Source organism: Neolamprologus multifasciatus, chromosome 6 (genome assembly GCF_963576455.1).
Source record: "Neolamprologus multifasciatus chromosome 6, fNeoMul1.2, whole genome shotgun sequence".
NCBI lineage: Eukaryota > Metazoa > Chordata > Actinopteri > Cichliformes > Cichlidae > Neolamprologus > Neolamprologus multifasciatus.
Window position 1 is genome coordinate 18,652,499 of NC_140444.1, and position 18,336 is coordinate 18,670,834.

Consider the following 18,336-nt stretch of genomic DNA (forward strand, 5'->3'; position numbering starts at 1 on the left):
ACAGGTATCGACAGGCCAAGTGGAATGTGGCTCGGGCAGTGACTGAAGCAAAAACTCGGGTGTGGGAGGAGTTCGAAGAGGACATGAAAAAAGACTTCGACCTCAAAGAGATTCTGGCAAACCGTCAGGCATCTCAGGAGTGGAAAGCGGTGCTCTACCTGCACTGTGTATAGTGCTGGCGGAGCGCTGCTGACGTCGACTGAGAAAATTGTCAGGCGGTGGAAGGAATACTTCGAGGACCTCCTTAATCCCACTGACACGTTTTCCGAGGAGGAAGCAGAGTCTGGGGATGAGGGGAATAACCCGCTAATTTCCGGGGGCGAGGTCACTGAGGCAGTTAAACAACTCCTTGGTGGCAGAGCCCCTGGTGTTGATGAGGTCCGCCCCGAGTTCCTGAAGGCTCTGGACGTTGTAGGGCTGTCCTTGTTGACACGCCTCTACAATGTTGCGTGGAGATCAGGGGCAGTACCCCTGGACTGGCAGACCGGGGTGGTGGTCCCCATCTTTGAGAAGGGAAACCGGAGGGTGTGTTCCAACTACAGGGGGATCACACTCCTCAGCCTCCCCGGGAAAGTCTATGCCAGGGTGCTGGAAAGGAGAGTTCGTCCGCTAGTCGAACCTCGGATACAGGAGGAACAATGCGGTTTTCATCCTGATCGCGGAACACTGGACCAGCTCTTTATCCTCTCAAGGATACTTGAGGGTGTATGGGAGTTTGCCCAACCAGTCTACATGTGTTTTGTGGACTTGGAGAAGGCATTTGACCGTGTCCCTCAGGGTGTCCTGTGGGAGGTGTTGCAGGAGCATGGGGTGTCTGGCCCAAGAGGAGTCTGGCCCCAAGAGGAGTTCAAGTATCTCGGGGTCTTGTTCGCGAGTGAGAGAAGGGAGCCGGAGATCGACAGATGGATTGGGGCTGCAGCTGCAGTAATGCGGACGCTGCACCGGTCCGTCGTGGTGAAGAGGGAGCTGAGTGTAAAAGCGAAGCTCTCAATTTACCGGTCGATCTACGTCCCTACCCTCACCTATGGCCACAAGCTGTGGGTAGTGACCGAAAGAACAAGATCGCGGATACAAGCGGCAGAAATGAGCTTCCTCCGAAGGGTGGCAGCCGCTAGCTGCTCCACATCGAAAGGAGCCAGCTGAGGTGGTGCAGGAGGTTCCGGCATCCTGAAAAGGATGCCGGAACCTCCTGCACCATGGGTGAGCCTCGGGCATGGGTGCCCGGAACACCTCACCCTCCTGGGTGAGGCCCCGGGGCAGACCCAGGACACGCTGGAAAGATTATATCTCTCGGCTGGCCTGGGAATGCCTTAGTGTTCCCCCGGATAAGCTGGAGGAGGTGGCTGGGGAGAGGGAGGTCTGGGCCTCTCTGCTTAGGCTGCTGCCCCCGCGACCCAGCTCGGATAAAGCGGATGAAGATGGATGGATGGATAGAATAGAATAGAATTGCCTTTTTTTATTTTCAGTCTCTCTCCCACACATACACACACATGGTCAAAGACACACATATACACACATGCACTGTAAATGCAAAATAAATCAGATAGCAATAAGCAATTACAGTTTCAAAATATAAATAATAATGTTTCAGTGCTGCTCTCTTTCTTCATTCCTTTTTTGTGCACCTTTTCGTTTGGCTTAAAGATGTCAGGTGGAGCAGGTGAAGGCGTGCACAAATGGCAGAGAGCAAAGTCTGGAAAGACACGCAATATATTTCCAAGCATGCACCTTCACCATCAAAATTTTACAGAAAAATCTTCTATTGAAATTACTGCAGTTTCAAAAAACGTGCAGCTAAAATTCAATTCATAGGGAATTTTTTTTATGAATAGAGGAAGACAAAACATACCGTGCATGAATAAATTTGGGCATAAGTGTGACTTATAGAGGAGTTATCGGGAACACATAGAGGAACGATTATAATCTGTTGACTTGGATATATGTATTCTGTCTATAAGGAGGGGCCTTTCTTAGCTGTTGAGGCAGCTAACCTATAAAAAGCTTTGTCTCAAATCTTGTGTCCAGGTAATTAACTTCACCAAGATTTCCCACATTGTCCAGTTTACTTCTCACAAATATTTATGTGTAGTTATTTTGGTAAAATAAAATCCATATTCACTTGTCAATTTGGAAATACGCTAGCTGGAGGACAGCTAGGAATCAAAATTCAGTTTAGACTAAGTAAAATCACATACATAAAATCTGTACTGGAAGCTAATGAGCTTCAGGATTTTTCAATAATACCCTCATCTCCCTTTATGTGAGAAAACTTTAGTAAATTCAAGGATTTTCTGTTGTACCAATCACCATTGCTAAGTTACTGTACATGAATGTTGATGAGAAAAATACATGTGAAATAGTTATATTACTCTATTAGAAATGAGGAGAATAACTATTTTAATTGGGTCAAAACTCAAATTTTTAGATGCTGCTGTATTGGTTTATGTGATTTTTTTTATGTGGCTGTTTTTTATGACTGTTTGAAATTAACCTTCCTAAGCTATGACGTTTGTTCTCAGGTTTGACAATAATTCCCAGAAAAATATTGTAGAGCGCTGGTTTGTACTACAGTGATTGCTTTATATTATCCTTTTGTCCAATACCAAAAACAAAGCATTTTGATTGTGAGCTGAATGAGAAATATCACCTGAGAATTACACCGCAGAAAGTTCTTTTTTCAACCCATTAAGTTATCCTATATACAGGGTTTGGCCGCAAGAGCATTTATAATGCTGACTTAGAGGATAAATAGACATTATATGACAGTTGAGGCAAGTTCATAAACATTGAGGTAAAAATAAATGATGCTGAATTATATAACTGATATAAATATAACTAATATAATAACTAATATAACCCAACACCCAAACAACCCAAACACAGATTTGCGCGTTAATGCGGCTATGGCGTTAACGAGATTAACCCTGACAGCACTAATATATATGTATATTATATATATATATATATATATATATATATATATATATGTGTGTGTGTGTGTGTGTGTGTGTGTAATAAAACACACTTATGAACTATAAAGAACAACAAAAAGCTAGTAATTTTAACAATTTTTTTCATGTTGTCAAATCGTATATATTAGTTTTGTTCATATCAGAGCAATTGTTCTGTAAGTTAAAGATGGTAGCTTTTTATTTCACTGTATAACAATAACCAGACTTAGATATTTCTTTGTCATTTCTGTGGGAGGAAAAAACATCATTATTATTATTATTATTACATGGTGCAAGTGTTGATAGCAGAGATGCTGAAATCAGAAATCTGGGCTGTCCTCTTCTTCTTTGGTCTCTGTGATGCCTGACGGATTTCCAAAGGTGCATAATACACTTCGTCATCCTAAAATTTTATAATAATTTCGATGTATCATGATATACTTGTGTAATATGATAAATGTATTTTACTGCTCAATATCTTGATAATCATGACTACAGAAAATAAATAGTAGCTGTAGTATACATATATCATATCATTGATGTGAAGACTGATGAAAGCCATTACTTACCTGATTTCTTGTAGTCTGGTCTCTTCTGTCATACTGTTTTTCATCAACTTGAGGTTCCTTAGCTACAGAAATTAACAACATGTAATTAAAATGAATATAAAATAAATATTAAAATATATCACAATATTAATTATGGTAATACATTAAAAGATACATTCATTTTAATCAGCCACTTTTTTCCCCAGTTTTTTTTTTTTTCCAAAAACTCAATTTAATAGTGATGGTCAAATGACCAGAGGAATAAAGTGATAAAAAGTAACTGGCTGGACAAAATGAAACATTGAGGAGTTACCTGTCTTCTGACAGTAATAAATCAAAAGAGAGGAGAGGAGAGATGAGAGGATAGCAAAAGCTTGACAGAGAGAATAGAAGAGCATCCAGCAAAGAGCACAGTCGGGCTGAGTCTCACGGTGATGAGGTTCACTGGAATCTGAATGAAAAATAAACAACACACCAGATATCTAGAAATTATGAAAATTTAGACACTGTGACATTACAGATGAACATGACTGATGTGCTCAGTTTCATCTTTAGTTCTAGGGATGGAACAAAAATCCAAGCATCTTACATCATGCATGCATGGGTTTCAATAGTGGAAATTCGGTTTCTCTTTCAATCCATAATCTTGCCGCCACTTTGACCATTAAACAAGTACGGGGTTATGTAAGACCTGATTTTCTTTCTGTGCTTAGTTTGTCAAATCCTTTAAACAGTTCACAGAAAATGTATTAATGACACACCGATTACTTACAAAAGAAAATCCTCGTTGTGATGTTACCATATGTGCGTACATATCCAGGAGTAATTAGTTTCTTATCCGTAAGCGCAAGCTTTTCAGTTCCACAGTAGTAGAGAGCCTCATTGGAATCAGTGATGTTTGTGATCAGCAGATTGTAAGATTGAGAGGACTCATTCTTCGCCAGGTAAAAATCAGGGAATGGATTCAGAATGTTTCTGTAAGCAGCCCTATCATTTGAACTTTGGTCCCCACTTTTCCAATCAAGCACAGTTTTCACTGCAAGAGGAGGTTGTTTCTCATGAGTGCAATTCCTATACCACAGTATGTAAACTCCAACTGACGATTTACAATCACAGTGTAGAGTGATATTTTCTCCTGGTCTGACTGCCATCTCTATCAGCGAGTCATATCTGAGATCTTGACTGGAAGTTAAAAATCCTGGAGAAAAAACCCCAAAACAAAATTAAAGGTTGTTTGCATCTGCATGGCATTACAAAAATGAACATCAATAAAGATGGAATAAATATAATTCTATCTTCAAAATGTTTATAAGATTTACCTAAAGGAACAATTAGAAATACATGCAGCCCGTCCATGTGTGATGATGATGACATCCTGGAGTTAGAAGACAACACCATGACCTCCTAACAGATGTCATGAGCCATGCCGATTTTTTCATTTAAGGAAATGTTAGTTGTGATTGGTTGCTGAGCAATATTCTTTGTGGATGCTTTCTATAGGCTTTTTATGTTTTGATACTGATGTAAAAGATAACTTTCAAAAAACAAAAAAGCATAAACACATTGCACATTCAAGTGTATAAGCCCTAGTTTTCGTCCAAAGCTTTGATTGATTTCTTCATGTCTTCATTTCAGACAGAAAAGATATTCATGATACAAAGAAGACTTTCCAGTTGTCCACAAGGTTTACATAAATATATTTGGAAAGCTTCATTCTGCTATGTGAAAGATTTCATAGCCCTAGCCCAATCTAAAAAAAAAAACCCTCCAAAAAACAAATAAACAAAAAAAATCTTTCTTCCCTACTAAATGTGCATAGTGCAAAAGCAATCCAAATATTTGTCAAGGCAAAAGAGATGTTCTTCAAAGTCCATGTCAGTTGCTTAACTGACTTGACCCACCTGTAAATCGTAGAAGTTTGAAGTCAAGAAAATGCAGAAGTTGCCCATTAGAGGTTATATAAATGAATAAATAAATAAATGAGATACAGTTTTACTGTAACCATATGAACAAATGGATTATTTTACTTACTCCCAGTAAGTGTGAAAGCATTGAGCAATTACATGATTGTGTCAGTGCACCAAACGCTCAAAACTAAAACTATAAAATCTCTTTTTTTCCTCTCTCTTTTTTTCTTTAAAATCCACACAGAGTGGGAAAGATGTAATTTTTGATTATGGCATGCTTCCCTTTGGGATACCCCTGTGAACAAAAGATTGTTAGGGGATGGTAGAGTTTCAATTTCAAGAAAGTACGGTATCTTGCATTGGTGCCATGTTGACATACTGTGATCTTTCCAGAGAATACAGGCTTGTTATCTTTCAGTACATACCCTTTCAAACTGTATCATTTGCAATAAATATCAAGTGATAAGTATTCATAAGTGTTTAAATAATAAATTGTCCATGAATAGTACAGTATTTGGGTGGATGCTAACAGAAGTGTGGGAAGCAGAGGCATCTGTTATGAAGGATGCCAACCTGCTTGTTCATCCTTTTAGTAAGCTGTGTAATTAGTTTGTATGAGGATCTAACTATACACAGTGACTTGGTTCTTATGTCAAAAAAAAGAAGAATTCAGCTAATGTGGGTGGCTGTAGCTCAGGAGGTAGAGTGGGTCCTCTACTGCGTGGAAGGTTAGTCGTTTGATTCCTTGTTGCTCCAGTCTGCATACCAAAAACCCTTGAAGAAGTTACTAACCTCAAGTTGCTCTCCTATGCATCCGTCGGAGTATGATTGGTAGACAGGAAGCGCTTAAGCATAGAAGTAAGTGAATGAGGCATGTCATATAATATGATTTGAGTGCTCTAGGACAGCTGTACCCAACCACCGGTCCGTGAGTAATTTGGTACAGGGAGGCGAGAGTTGAGACTCGGGTGTGAAATTTATGGTTTTCAGGGTTTTTATCGGTTTTTATCATTATTTTTTTTTATCCTCAACTCAGTTTCCCTGGGTGTTTTCCTGTGTGTTATGAATAAATCTTTTTTTTTGGTACCAGTACTTTATTTTGTTGTTTTTTCAAAGTGCTTCACATGGGAATAAAAGCATATCAAACGAAACAATAAAAATGGTATAAAAAAGGTATAAAAGCATAGCAATTGATACAATAAAACACTATAAATAGGATATAGTAGCATATCCAACAAAACAGTTTGCTACACATGAATATTACCTAAATGCCTTTCTAAACAGATGTGTAGAAAGGCACCATGTACAGTGTTGATGGTGCGTAGCGGGTGAGGTCAACTGTTCCAACCATCTCCAATTCGCCTTTGGATACAATAGTCTTGAGTTTGGCAAAGGCCGGTCTGTGGCGCAAAAAAAGGTTGGGGAATAGGAGAGTAGAAAAGTAGAATAGAGTAGAGTAGAGCTCTAGGAGAGTAGAAAAGTGCAATATAAGAATCAGACCATTTAATGTCAGGACACATTACATGTTTATTAAAAAGTAAATCACTTTTTCAACATTTGTTATCTAAGTGTGATTTGTTTATTCAGAAGAGCTGCTAATTTTTGGCTTGTGTATACTTTAAATGCAATATTGTTTTCGTTAGCGTAATCACACTATGTGCTAATCTGGTGGTTCAAACAGTGTACAGGCCAAGGTTTTTAGTTACATGAGCTGTTTGTCATTGTGGGTTTCCTGTGAGTTTCACATATCACAAGGCTTGTTGAGGCTACCTTTGTTGTCATTTTTGGGTTGTTGTAACTTTATGTGGCTGGCCTGTCATTAAGCAAAGGATGAGTCTTTTTTTTTGTTGTTTTTTTTGTGACGCGTCCTAAAACAAATTTAGTATGTTGAGTTGTATTTCCTGTAGAAAAAGCCACTCTAACCTATCAAATGCTATGAACTACTACAGTACAGGCATTGTTAGTTATAATCTACCAGTAAAAAGTAACAACTGATAAAACAGAGCAAAAGAGCTTTTCTAAAATGTTCTAAAACCTGTGAAAAGGTACTTTGAGCCAAGCCCTTACCAAGTTCTAAGTATTTCCAGCCCCTCCTGAGCATTGACTGAACCTAACCAGAGAAAAATAATAATAAAATGGACGTTAAAATAATCCCAGTCAAATAATCCCACTCAAAAGACTCTCTGTTGACAGTCATGTGTCAGACAAGTCAACAGAAAATGTAACTACCGTTGTAGTTCTTTTTGTTCGTTTTTATGGTTTAAGGCAGCACTGTCAGACAAGCTTTATGTAATAATTTATTCCAATTTAATTTCTAGTTGGCCCACCCAGTAAAAAATGCACATAGCAACCTACCTTTCTCTTAATTTAAAAAAGCACACATATTCTAAAAAATTCAAAAAACACCAAGTAATTAACAATTCATTTACAAACCAGATGACATGAAGCCTGGAACATCGTAATAAAACCAATTTCAATCAAAAAAATATACATTTTTGTGTACATTTCAGTTCACAGTGAAGCTACAAAAACACACAACCTTCACATGCAGAGTATTTTAGAACCAAAATGTCCTTTTTTGAACCATAAAAATATCCATTACTCATACCTATTCCAGCAAATTACTGAGATCAAAATGTATTTTCTGTACATTTTTCAGCCCTTTGCAGTAAAGGTTGGCATCACCAGAAACAGAGGAGCTTGCAGCAATATATTTATGATATTAACAATTACAAATTAACAAAGTTTTCACACTTTCACAGCTTCACACTAAGGTGTAGAATATTAATATTGTGTGTATTAATAATGTGCAGAAGTCAGAACTCTGTGTTTTCTTCTTTTGCCTCTGCGATGCCTGATTTCCAAGGCAGCATAACACATATCTTCATCCTAAGAGGTCACATTTGTTGTTAGAAGCTCCATTTTGTTCTACTGTAATGCTATTACTGTAGTATAACATAAAGTTAAAACATTCTGTCAATTACCTTTATTCTTGTTAGACGTCTTGTTTTAGGACGTATCTGGTCAACTTCAGGTTCTTTAGCTTTGAAAAAAAATTCCCTTACATAATCAAAACAATGGAAAAATGTCTTGATTTAAATGAACGGCATATGAATAGTAATACTTACAGTTATTAAATCTTTTCCTACATAGGTGATAAACCAGAAGTGAGGAGTGAGGAGAGGCCAGCAAAAACTGGACAAAGAGAGACGAGCAGCATCCAACACATGTCACAGTTCTGAGAAGGTTCATGATGTTTGCTGGAACCTGGATCAAACAAAAAGCTCTAATGAGTAGGTTAATTATATTTTAATCTCATAATGGAAACTCATCATTTCTTTGACCATGACCATAAAATGAATGCTGTTATCAATTATTCTGTTACAACCCATGCTAAGTTTTCTTTGCAGAATGAATAGACATTTTTGAAATTTGCAAATGCTATACAATCGTGGCTTTTTACTTTGATTTCTTGACATAGGTTGATTGATTTTGATAACTGCACTGCGCTACTGTTTTTTCCAAACTTTTTTTTTCCAGAAATGAAGTGTAAAAACAAAAAAAAATCTCAGAGGTTTGTGATACTGTGATCATATGAAAAATACATTTATACCAAATGGTGTGCATCTAAGTAGCAAGGGGTCTCTGATCTTGTAGGAATTCTTTGAAAAATCTTAAAAAAAACAATATTTGACCTTTCATTCTAGATGAATGATGCACAACATCTACTCAAATTACATCTCAATTAAGATCACATAAAATGTCATACAAAAGAAAAACCTGACAAAAACACTCACCTATTATGATTCTTCTTGTGGCATTGCCATAAGTGTAAATAAATCTAGGCACGATGAATTCTTTATCTTTATCTATATCTTTATCTTTATCTTTGTTGTTCTGTTCCACAGTAGTAGAGGCCCTCATCAGAATCAGTAACGTTTAAAATCATAAGGTCATAGGACTCAGAGGCCTGTCATGCAGAATTTTCTCTTTGTGTGAAATTTGTGTGAAATTTCTCTCTCTGTGATACTCTTCTTGATATATCTCTTTGAACTCTGGTGCATATTACTTAATATTATTAAGTTTATTAGTGTTCATTAATATCTTTAGATTGGGGGAAACACAGAAAAACGAGCTTTAAAATGTGTGCTAAATACTGTTTTGAGTCTGTCTTGAGCAGAGCCATGATCTTTTCCTAGCCTTATCAAGTTATTTTATTGCCAAAGTCTAACAAAACCAGAGAAAAAGAATAAGAAACCAAAAATAAATGCCAGTAAGACTCAAAAATGTTTTTTTAATTTAACTTCTGACCTCTAACCCCATGAAGGGGTATTTTGTGGTCCTCAAACCACAATGGTAATATAACAGAAGAACAAATGACTTGTATGACTACTTAGTTTGGATAAGCTGATAAATAAATCTAGTAAATAATAGAAACCTCAAGAACTCAGTTTGGCTTGTACTGATAAATGAAATTACATTGATTACTTATAAGTTACTCATTAGAAATAGCATCATTTCACTTTGATCCAGTGACAAACTTCAGTGTCTCCTGTTTTAGATTGAATACACTGATTAAACGGTTTTGTTTAAATGTATGTGTGTGTGTTTCTTGAGTCGGGGTTTTAGCAAAAGGCATAATAAGCATGTCATTTTCAAAACTTTCGAATTTTCTGGCAATTATTTAAAGGTTCGGGCTTTAAAAGGTTAAGAGAAAGGAATTGCCAGCAAACCTAAGTAGGTAAGAACAGTAGCACTTGTTCCTGTTTTACACATAGCATTTAGCCAGAGAGGAAACATTTACCTGAACTATACTGAGTAAGCAGGGAAGCACATCACATTATTAAAGACAAGAATTCAACAATATCACAGAGATTTTAATAGGTTGTTCATCCTCTGGTTAATTTGTTAAAGGCAAATCCCTCAAGTCTTCATGCTGACCTTTTAGTGGGCTAAATGGTTTCTATTAACCCCACCCATGTTGTCTGCTTGCTGTCATTTGATGTGCTTGTGCTTTAAGGCTAAACACTCAGAAAGAGCATGACCCTTTTTATGAAAATTACATTCCCATTCAACCTTTGGAACAGAGTTATCACAAACCCACTCTTATGGGTAAAAGCAAATTAATCTTCTGCTGCTGTAGGAGCTTTCAAAGTTGTTAAAGAGTCAAATCCCCCAAACCAAAAGCCTTTAGTTAAAACGCACACAAAACACAAAAAAATGTTTTAAACTTACAAATAAGCTCCTAGCAACTCAAGGAAAAACATGACAAAAGGGTGGTGATTAAACAAAAATGGGTTGTCTCCTCTACAGGCTTTCTTTCACAAAGTTAACACAAAACAATGAAACTGATAATTTACTGAGAAACAAGCAAAACAACAAGCTAACATAAACATAATATAAACAATAGCATAGCATATACAAGCTCCCAAAAACTTGTGGTGCTCTGATTGGAAACCAAAATGGCCACAGACTCTGAAGCGCAGCTTCAAACCCTGTATATAAGATAAGATAAAACTTTATTAATCCCTCGGGTGGGTTCCTCTGGGAAATTTGTTTTCCAAAAAGCACAGCACCGACAGAAGTTACAGAGTTAAGAATATTATATATATATATATATATATACACACACATATATAAATACAAAGACATATATAGATAAAATATACAAAGGGGATAAATAGAATAAATAGGAATAAAAATAAAAATACAAGTGAATTGCACATTTCAAGTATGGAGTCTATTGCACCGCTGATTATTAACAAAAAGTATTGCACAAAAGGTAATTGCACAGTGAAGTGGAGAGGCACTACAGCTTAGTTGTTCCCCCCCTCCTTTGTCCTCCTGTTTCCCCTCCCTCTCCCCTCCAGAGAGGAGTTAAACAGTTTGATGGCGTGTGGGACAAAGGAGTTTTTAAGTCTGTTGGTTCTTGTCTTTGGGAGAAGCAACCTGTCACTGAACAGACTCTTCTGGTTGTTTATGGCCGTGTGCAGAGGATGCCCAGCATTGTCCATAATGTCCAGCAGTTTCTTTAGTGTCCTTTTCTCTGCCACTGTCACCAGAGTATAGCCCCCTGTGACTCAGCCTACAGCCAGTGAGTTCAAAAAGGAGCCAAAAAGAGTAAAAAGGAGGAAATCCAGAGACTGGGATGTAGAAGCAGATTAGTATGCACTAACCCTTTAAATTTTACATTCTATATAGACTTTGCTCTCAAGCAGTATCAGATTGGACAAGGACTATCTGATCATGTGATCTGCCATCTTTATTTTTATGCTTGCTGTGGTCCTATGGTATTTTTTCTAGGTCAGGCTGTTTGAAAAACTGTGACACTTTCTAGATGTCAGTAATGAGGTCAGTGCCCCCGCACCACAGTCCCCACCCCCACTTCCACCCCACCCTCTAAAGCAATTCAGTACATGAAAAGTACTATAACAAGGGAACTGACATTTGCAATTGATATATAATACAGAAAAACGTGTAAATATTTGTTCTAACCAAGTTTCTGTAACTAATTTTAAAGATCTATTAATTCCGAATCAGTTATTTCATTTCAAATTTATAATGACAAACTATCACTAATGCCTTTCACATTCAGTCAGAAGCACTTGTTCTAGTTGTTTCAGAAATATGATGATTGAAGGAATGATCTGTAGGTTTATGACCCTATTACAAAGATAGCTGAAAAGTTTTAGTTTTAATTAAGCAATACATCAAGCAGTTCAGCTAACTGAGCTGGGTTTTGAAATCCTTCCAATATCAACTTTGCTTGGGTTCTACTGGCATTTGGAGTTGATGAACTTACACTGTCCGCCAGAGGGTGCTATTTCTTTTGGAACAGATATTTATTGGGACAGCCTTCCACAGATTTAGTATATTGTTAATATAATGTTAAAAACAATGCTTTAGTTTAAAAAATATTTTTAACTAAAACAATTATTACTAATAAACAATATTTACCAATGATCAGTAATGTTAAAATGTACAATATGCTTATGCCATAAATTAGTGCAATAAAAATTATTATTCAGTGACAAAGCTGTGGGTGTCTCAGAGACTTGTGTATTTCTGGCACCAGCCCCTTGATGCATGTGATGCAACAATAGTGAGAAGGCTCTCGGTCATGAGCTGACTTGTTTCAACCTAGACCACAATTCTTTCCTAAATCTAAACATTTCTGAGAATCGCATGCCAACCAAACAGCTTGTGCAAATGAAAGTAAAAAAGTAAAAACAAAACTATTCAGTGTGAGAAACAAGACACAAAGATTCACAGTTGTGTGAATACTCCACCCTTTTTTCCATCTGCCTTCTTATAATGTCTTTTAAACAAGTATAAAAATCACCTATCAACATCTGGCTGGTTTTTGTAAAGTTACAGCTTGTTTGCATATATAAATCTGTTTACAATTTACTTCTTAATGTGATCATTTTAGCAGTAATAAGTGTTAAGTAAAGGCTAATTCTCTATCAGTTTGCTTATTATGGCTATGCAAAGTATTACCTATAATGAATTATACCAGAAAACCTTGTTCAGTCAGCAAAAGAGGGTTAAGGAAGCTCTTTCCTACCAGTCAAAAATGTTATACAATTGAATTTGATATACAATGGACATATGATGAAAGTAGTTGTCATTTGTTGGTAATTATATCTTTTTTGTCATCCACCCTAGCCATTACAAATATTTTTACATGTCATTCAAGTACTTAAAACTTTGTGTACAGAATAAAAATGTGATCAAACATAACAAATGTAAATGTTATCTTAATCAGATAAGTGGCAAAATCATTTATAGACGTATTATTAAGGCATTTAGGTTGACAGCCTGTAGTGGGACTTGAGCACAAGCAGTTTTATTTAGGTTTCTCTCCATTTACAAAAACTAATTTTGACAGGTTGAATAATAATTCCAAAAACTCCAACAGTGTCAAATTCAACCTCATTCAACCAGTCTGTTATGACATCCCCTTGCATTAATAGGAGATGTATTACTATACTATTCCTCATCATCCAGATGCAAAAGACTTTAAACCGGCTCACAATAGAGAACCAGAGATATGTACTCACAGCTTAACTTTGTTATGAGTTCTGGTAAAATATTTTTCAAGAAAATGGAAACAAGCCAAGGCTATTTCCTAGACATTTTCATAAAGCTGAAAACTAAAAATGCTTTTCAATATCAAGGTTTTGTTTTAAACTTAAATAATCGTTCACTTTTATTTGTCTTTGTCCCTGAAAGCGAGGTAGATCCAAATTTAATGTTTAACTCTACGTCAGCCAGCAGAAAAATGTCAATGTGACCACTTTTTTCATGGCATGCTCACTAACTAATAAAATAATGTATGAATATTTAAATAGGTTTGTAAATTCTGACTGTTCTTTGACTTATAGAATGATTTTCACATGATAAGATAAAATAATCTTTACTAGTCCCACACGTGGCAAATTGTTTGGTCATGGCAGTAAGCACAAGTTTAAGAGCAGTAAAAGTTAACAAAAACACAATAGGATAGGGTAAGCAATAATACAATAGTAAACTATACAACAGGAATAAAATACTATATACAATAGAATAAAGTACAATACAAATAAGATTAAAAGATACTGTACAAAGAGCTCTGTTGTAGTAGGGGAAAAAATGCATGATGCCATGCTGCATATATTTCAAAAAATTGAAACTTAAATTGCCGCCCATCAGAGTGGTAAACAGAAATGGTGTGGCAGAGCAGTCCCTGAAGAGGTTAAACTAAGCTGAAAATTTATCACAACTTAAATGCGGGGCAGGCTGAAATGAAGCTATTTATATTTCACAACCTATTTGCAAATGTTAGTTGTGGTTGTATGTTAGTGCAACTATGAGTTGACTTTCGCAACAGTGTTTGCAGTGCAAGCATTGTCAGCATGGCAACTTACAGCTACCCTTCTGCAACATCAAGCAAGAAGCATAGACCTGCAGAAACCACAACTGCTCCCATCTCTGTAAATGTCAACAGCATGGTCAATATCTTCAGCCCCCATTTTAGTGTATGCACTCGTACAGGACAGGAAGCGGTTTGTGCAGAATTTCATAACTGTGTGAAAACTTTGATGTCAGTATAAAAAGATTTTTTTCAGTGTAACAATGTTGCATTTCACATTGTGTTTAATTGATCTCATTTAACTATTACTTAACCACATCTTGGACAAGCTGTCGGCACAGTGATATTACAGGAAAAACATGAAAATAAACATAATTTCTTTATTAAACTGCTATTTAAGATACATATAAAACAAATAACTTGCTCAGTTTTGTCATCAGAAGAATATTATCTTGTTACTTACTTGTCTATAGGTTAGCTTTGTACAAACAAGAGTGCCAGTGAGTACTACGACTGCAAACTGTAGTATACATACTGGCAGTGAAAATATATAGGATGTAAGATATGTTGCGGGTAGCTAATGTATACCTTTAAATATAAAGATAAGGGTCAGGGGGAAGGTCAAGTATTTTTAAATGTAAAACAGCATTTGTTTACAATAAAACTCAGGCTTAGTGTCTGATTCTGTACACACAAGCATTGAAGGCCTTAGAGGCTAGCCACTTTATAACAGTACAACAGCTTTAACCAAAATGAGTTTTAAAATGTCTTTGTTATAGAGGTAAAAAACAAACAAACATGAAAACAAACACAAAAAAAGGTTTATGCAAGCTCCTATTTTTGTTTACCCACATGTTTTTATCTGGCTAACTTTATGCAGCACATTAATATCAATATAAGTTTTGTGGCTCTGCAAGTACCATCCATGTGCTTTCTTTGACTAAGTTTGATTTCTGTGGACAAAAAGCTGCAGTTCATACTCTGTGTACAAAGTCACTTTTAAGTAGATATTTGGAACTTATGTGTGTTGGTGTGTGTATTTTTGTGAGTGTCTGGGAGAAAGAACAAGATAGATATGTGCATTTGTTTGTACACCTTGTCTGTGTGTAGAATGCCTGAATGGATGTTTATATCCCCAATGACATACACAAGGTCAGCACTATACTGCACAAAGCAGCTGCAAGTATGACTTCAAATGCCAGTTTTGAAGCTCATATTACCTCTAAATGTCACTAGATGGCGATGTGGCTATTTATTGACACCATTAAAGAGAAAGTGCCTGTTTAGTACATCTATTATGTTGACTCACTGTGCTCGTCTCTTTTTTAGCCCTGTGCAGTGTTATTTGCAGCTCTGTAAACACTGGTTTGTAGGATATTAATTGCTTCTGAATAAAATCTAGTTATGGGGTGGAAAAAAAGTACAAGATTATTGTGGGGAATACATAAAATAGAAACGTTCACTTTATTAGAGTAACAAAAAGGAAGGCTTAATTCTAGTGTTCATGTTGTAGTTCATTTTTGTTTTATGCTTTTTTAATCTTATGAAATATGAATAATATCATTTGTTCAGTTACAGACAGGACACTGTTATCACATTATCTCTAATAAAGATGGTTTGATTGGAAAGCTTTTTTTAAAAGTTTCACTTACAGGGCTCTAAAGTAGGAAGAATAATAGCAACTCCTTACAGTTCAGCACAATCAACATCACTAGCTTTGGCTTTAGAAATTCCCATAGACTTGAATTGATCAGTTGTACTCAAATCTTTGAAACAGTTTTCATCAAAAAAGGAGAAAATAATCAAACAAATATATACACTGATGACATCAGTGCAGTTAAACCTGATTGACAGTGATGATGCCATAATAAGCACTAGCATGACTAAATGCAATAAAATTAACTCTGAAAAAGTTACAAGATGACTAAGACAGATAAACATATGGCCAAAACATTCATTTGTAACTTAATGTTCTGTTCTTTCTACAGTCAGTCAAAAGTAGATATAATATATAAATAAACATTGTACACCACCAGACATATCTATGGACTTTCATGTCTTCATGAATCAATGAAAAAACACACCAATGTTCGTCATCTGCTTGTTACAAGAACTTACATTACATTTCAACAGCAGCTTCATTAATGAACATAGTCATATCATTTAAAGGTAAATTGAACCAAATATTGAATTATTAAATATTCACAGTTTGCAATATTAGAAACATATTTACTCATTTTTGTTACCACAGATAACATTTACTGATTTTTCTTTCTTCTCTCCCTGAGCTGTTTCACCCACATATCTGTTCAGTACTGTTCCACCAAATTTATAAAAACTGACGTAACCATGACTACAAGACACCGTCAACCCAGTCAAAATGGGAGTCCTTGTTTCTAAACTTTACAATTTAAGACATGTACTGTACTCTTAAAATTAATTTGAAATCTTCAATGGAAAAGTGCTACTATGACAACAAAGAGTGTACTATTACCCGAAATAACATTTCTGCACGTGGAATTCCATTTTCAAAATGTGACCTGCAAATCCCCTATCTGTGTGTACAAACATGACCCAATAAGTTTTTTCCCCCTCTTTAAACAAATGGATTCCAAATAGCCACCACTGCTTTTTTTTTTTTTTTTTTTTTTTTGCTAGCCAAAAAATTGAAACAAAACATGCAGATGGGCAACATTGCACACACTTTTGCTTTTGTCCAGTAATTTATGGATACATGTTGTTAATTGGTCACTGTTGTTTCCTGTTTGCTTCCTTTTAGTTGAATCAAACAACTGTGTTCCTTTAATCTGACTTGCAGTTAAATCTTTGCTCTCAAGGTCTGTTCAAAGATACAAGACACATGTTCATTTTTTTTAAACTTTTTAACTTTAACTGATCTGACTTTGCACTGTCCTCTTTCTCTTGCCGTCTTTACCACAGATCCACAGTTTATCTTGAAAAATTTAGCAGCTTTTCCTAATTATTTTGATTATTAAACACCACAATTCATCAAAGCATTAATCCATAATAAGATACATGGTCTCAAATTATATGGCATGTAAATCCATTATTATTAGGCAGCTGCATAACAGCATTTCTTTCCTACCCCTATATCAATTGAAGAAAAAAAAGGGATGGTACATCGGGCAACATTATTTATGAATTATATTTACAATTATTAAACTTTTGCAAAAGTTGGCACCTATTAGATGAATAAACAACACCTTTAAGTAGTTGATTGCACAGTTTGTGAGGCTGCAGTGAGGACTGAAAGCGCTGTAAAAATTGCTAGAGAAAATATGAGTCATCCACAAAACATCTTGAGACATACATCATTTCAATGTCCAGTAACATCGATAACTATGACTTCAGGAATTAAAAGTATAACAGCGGCCATTACTACTCCAGGGCGAAAGATAAAAGAAAATGGCCAAAATCCACTTCTCTCACCACGACATCCCATCAAGGTCAATTTGTGCCGCTTTTTCGTCTTGCCTGAAGCACCCCGCATGCCTCATCTTGTGAATACACATTTTAACAACGGGGAATCAGTCTGTCACTAAGACACATTCAGTCCTCATGCAACCCCCCTCACTCCCCGCACCCCCATCCCCCGCTCAACAGTCCAGTGAAGAGGACAGAAAAGCTCTGCAGCAGCTACGTCACCGTGGAGCTGAAGACACATGAGACGATTTGTTCAAATCATTCCCTAGGTGACTCGTACTTAGCGCCTTTCACGCAGAGCCCGTTTTGAACATACACATACAGTCACACATAAAGAGCCGCATAGACCCAGTGAGATATAATGCATATGAGCAGCCACACATATGCAGGCATTCCAACTCTCATTCATACAGCTTACTCTCACTGCATGCCAAAACTGGGGTCACAGCCACTCATGGTGAATGAGTGCCAAACAGACTTGAAAAGATGAGGCGAGTCCAAACACACACTTTCTCACTCAGCGCCATCCTTTGTGTGCACCCACCCACCCCCACCCCATTTCCCCCATCCATCCTGTGTCTGCTTGTGTCACTGCTTCAATCTAAACTGATGCTGCTTTTTACCCATTAGCC

At 36.5% G+C, this 18,336-nt stretch overlaps 1 protein-coding gene across 1 annotated transcript; it reads right to left on the reverse strand.

Moving 5' to 3' along the window:
• Nucleotides 1–3,061: 3,061 nt before the first annotated feature.
• Nucleotides 3,062–4,873, reverse strand: LOC146516833 (uncharacterized). Its single transcript, XM_085163110.1, has 6 exons — nucleotides 4,819–4,873; nucleotides 4,268–4,697; nucleotides 4,026–4,056; nucleotides 3,747–3,981; nucleotides 3,521–3,582; nucleotides 3,062–3,354 (listed from the first exon to the last, which is right to left on the reverse strand). The coding sequence occupies exons 1-6, from the start codon at nucleotides 4,871–4,873 to the stop codon at nucleotides 3,235–3,237; spliced, it is 933 nt and encodes a 310-aa protein (XP_085019236.1). The 3' UTR covers nucleotides 3,062–3,234.
• Nucleotides 4,874–18,336: the final 13,463 nt, after the last annotated feature.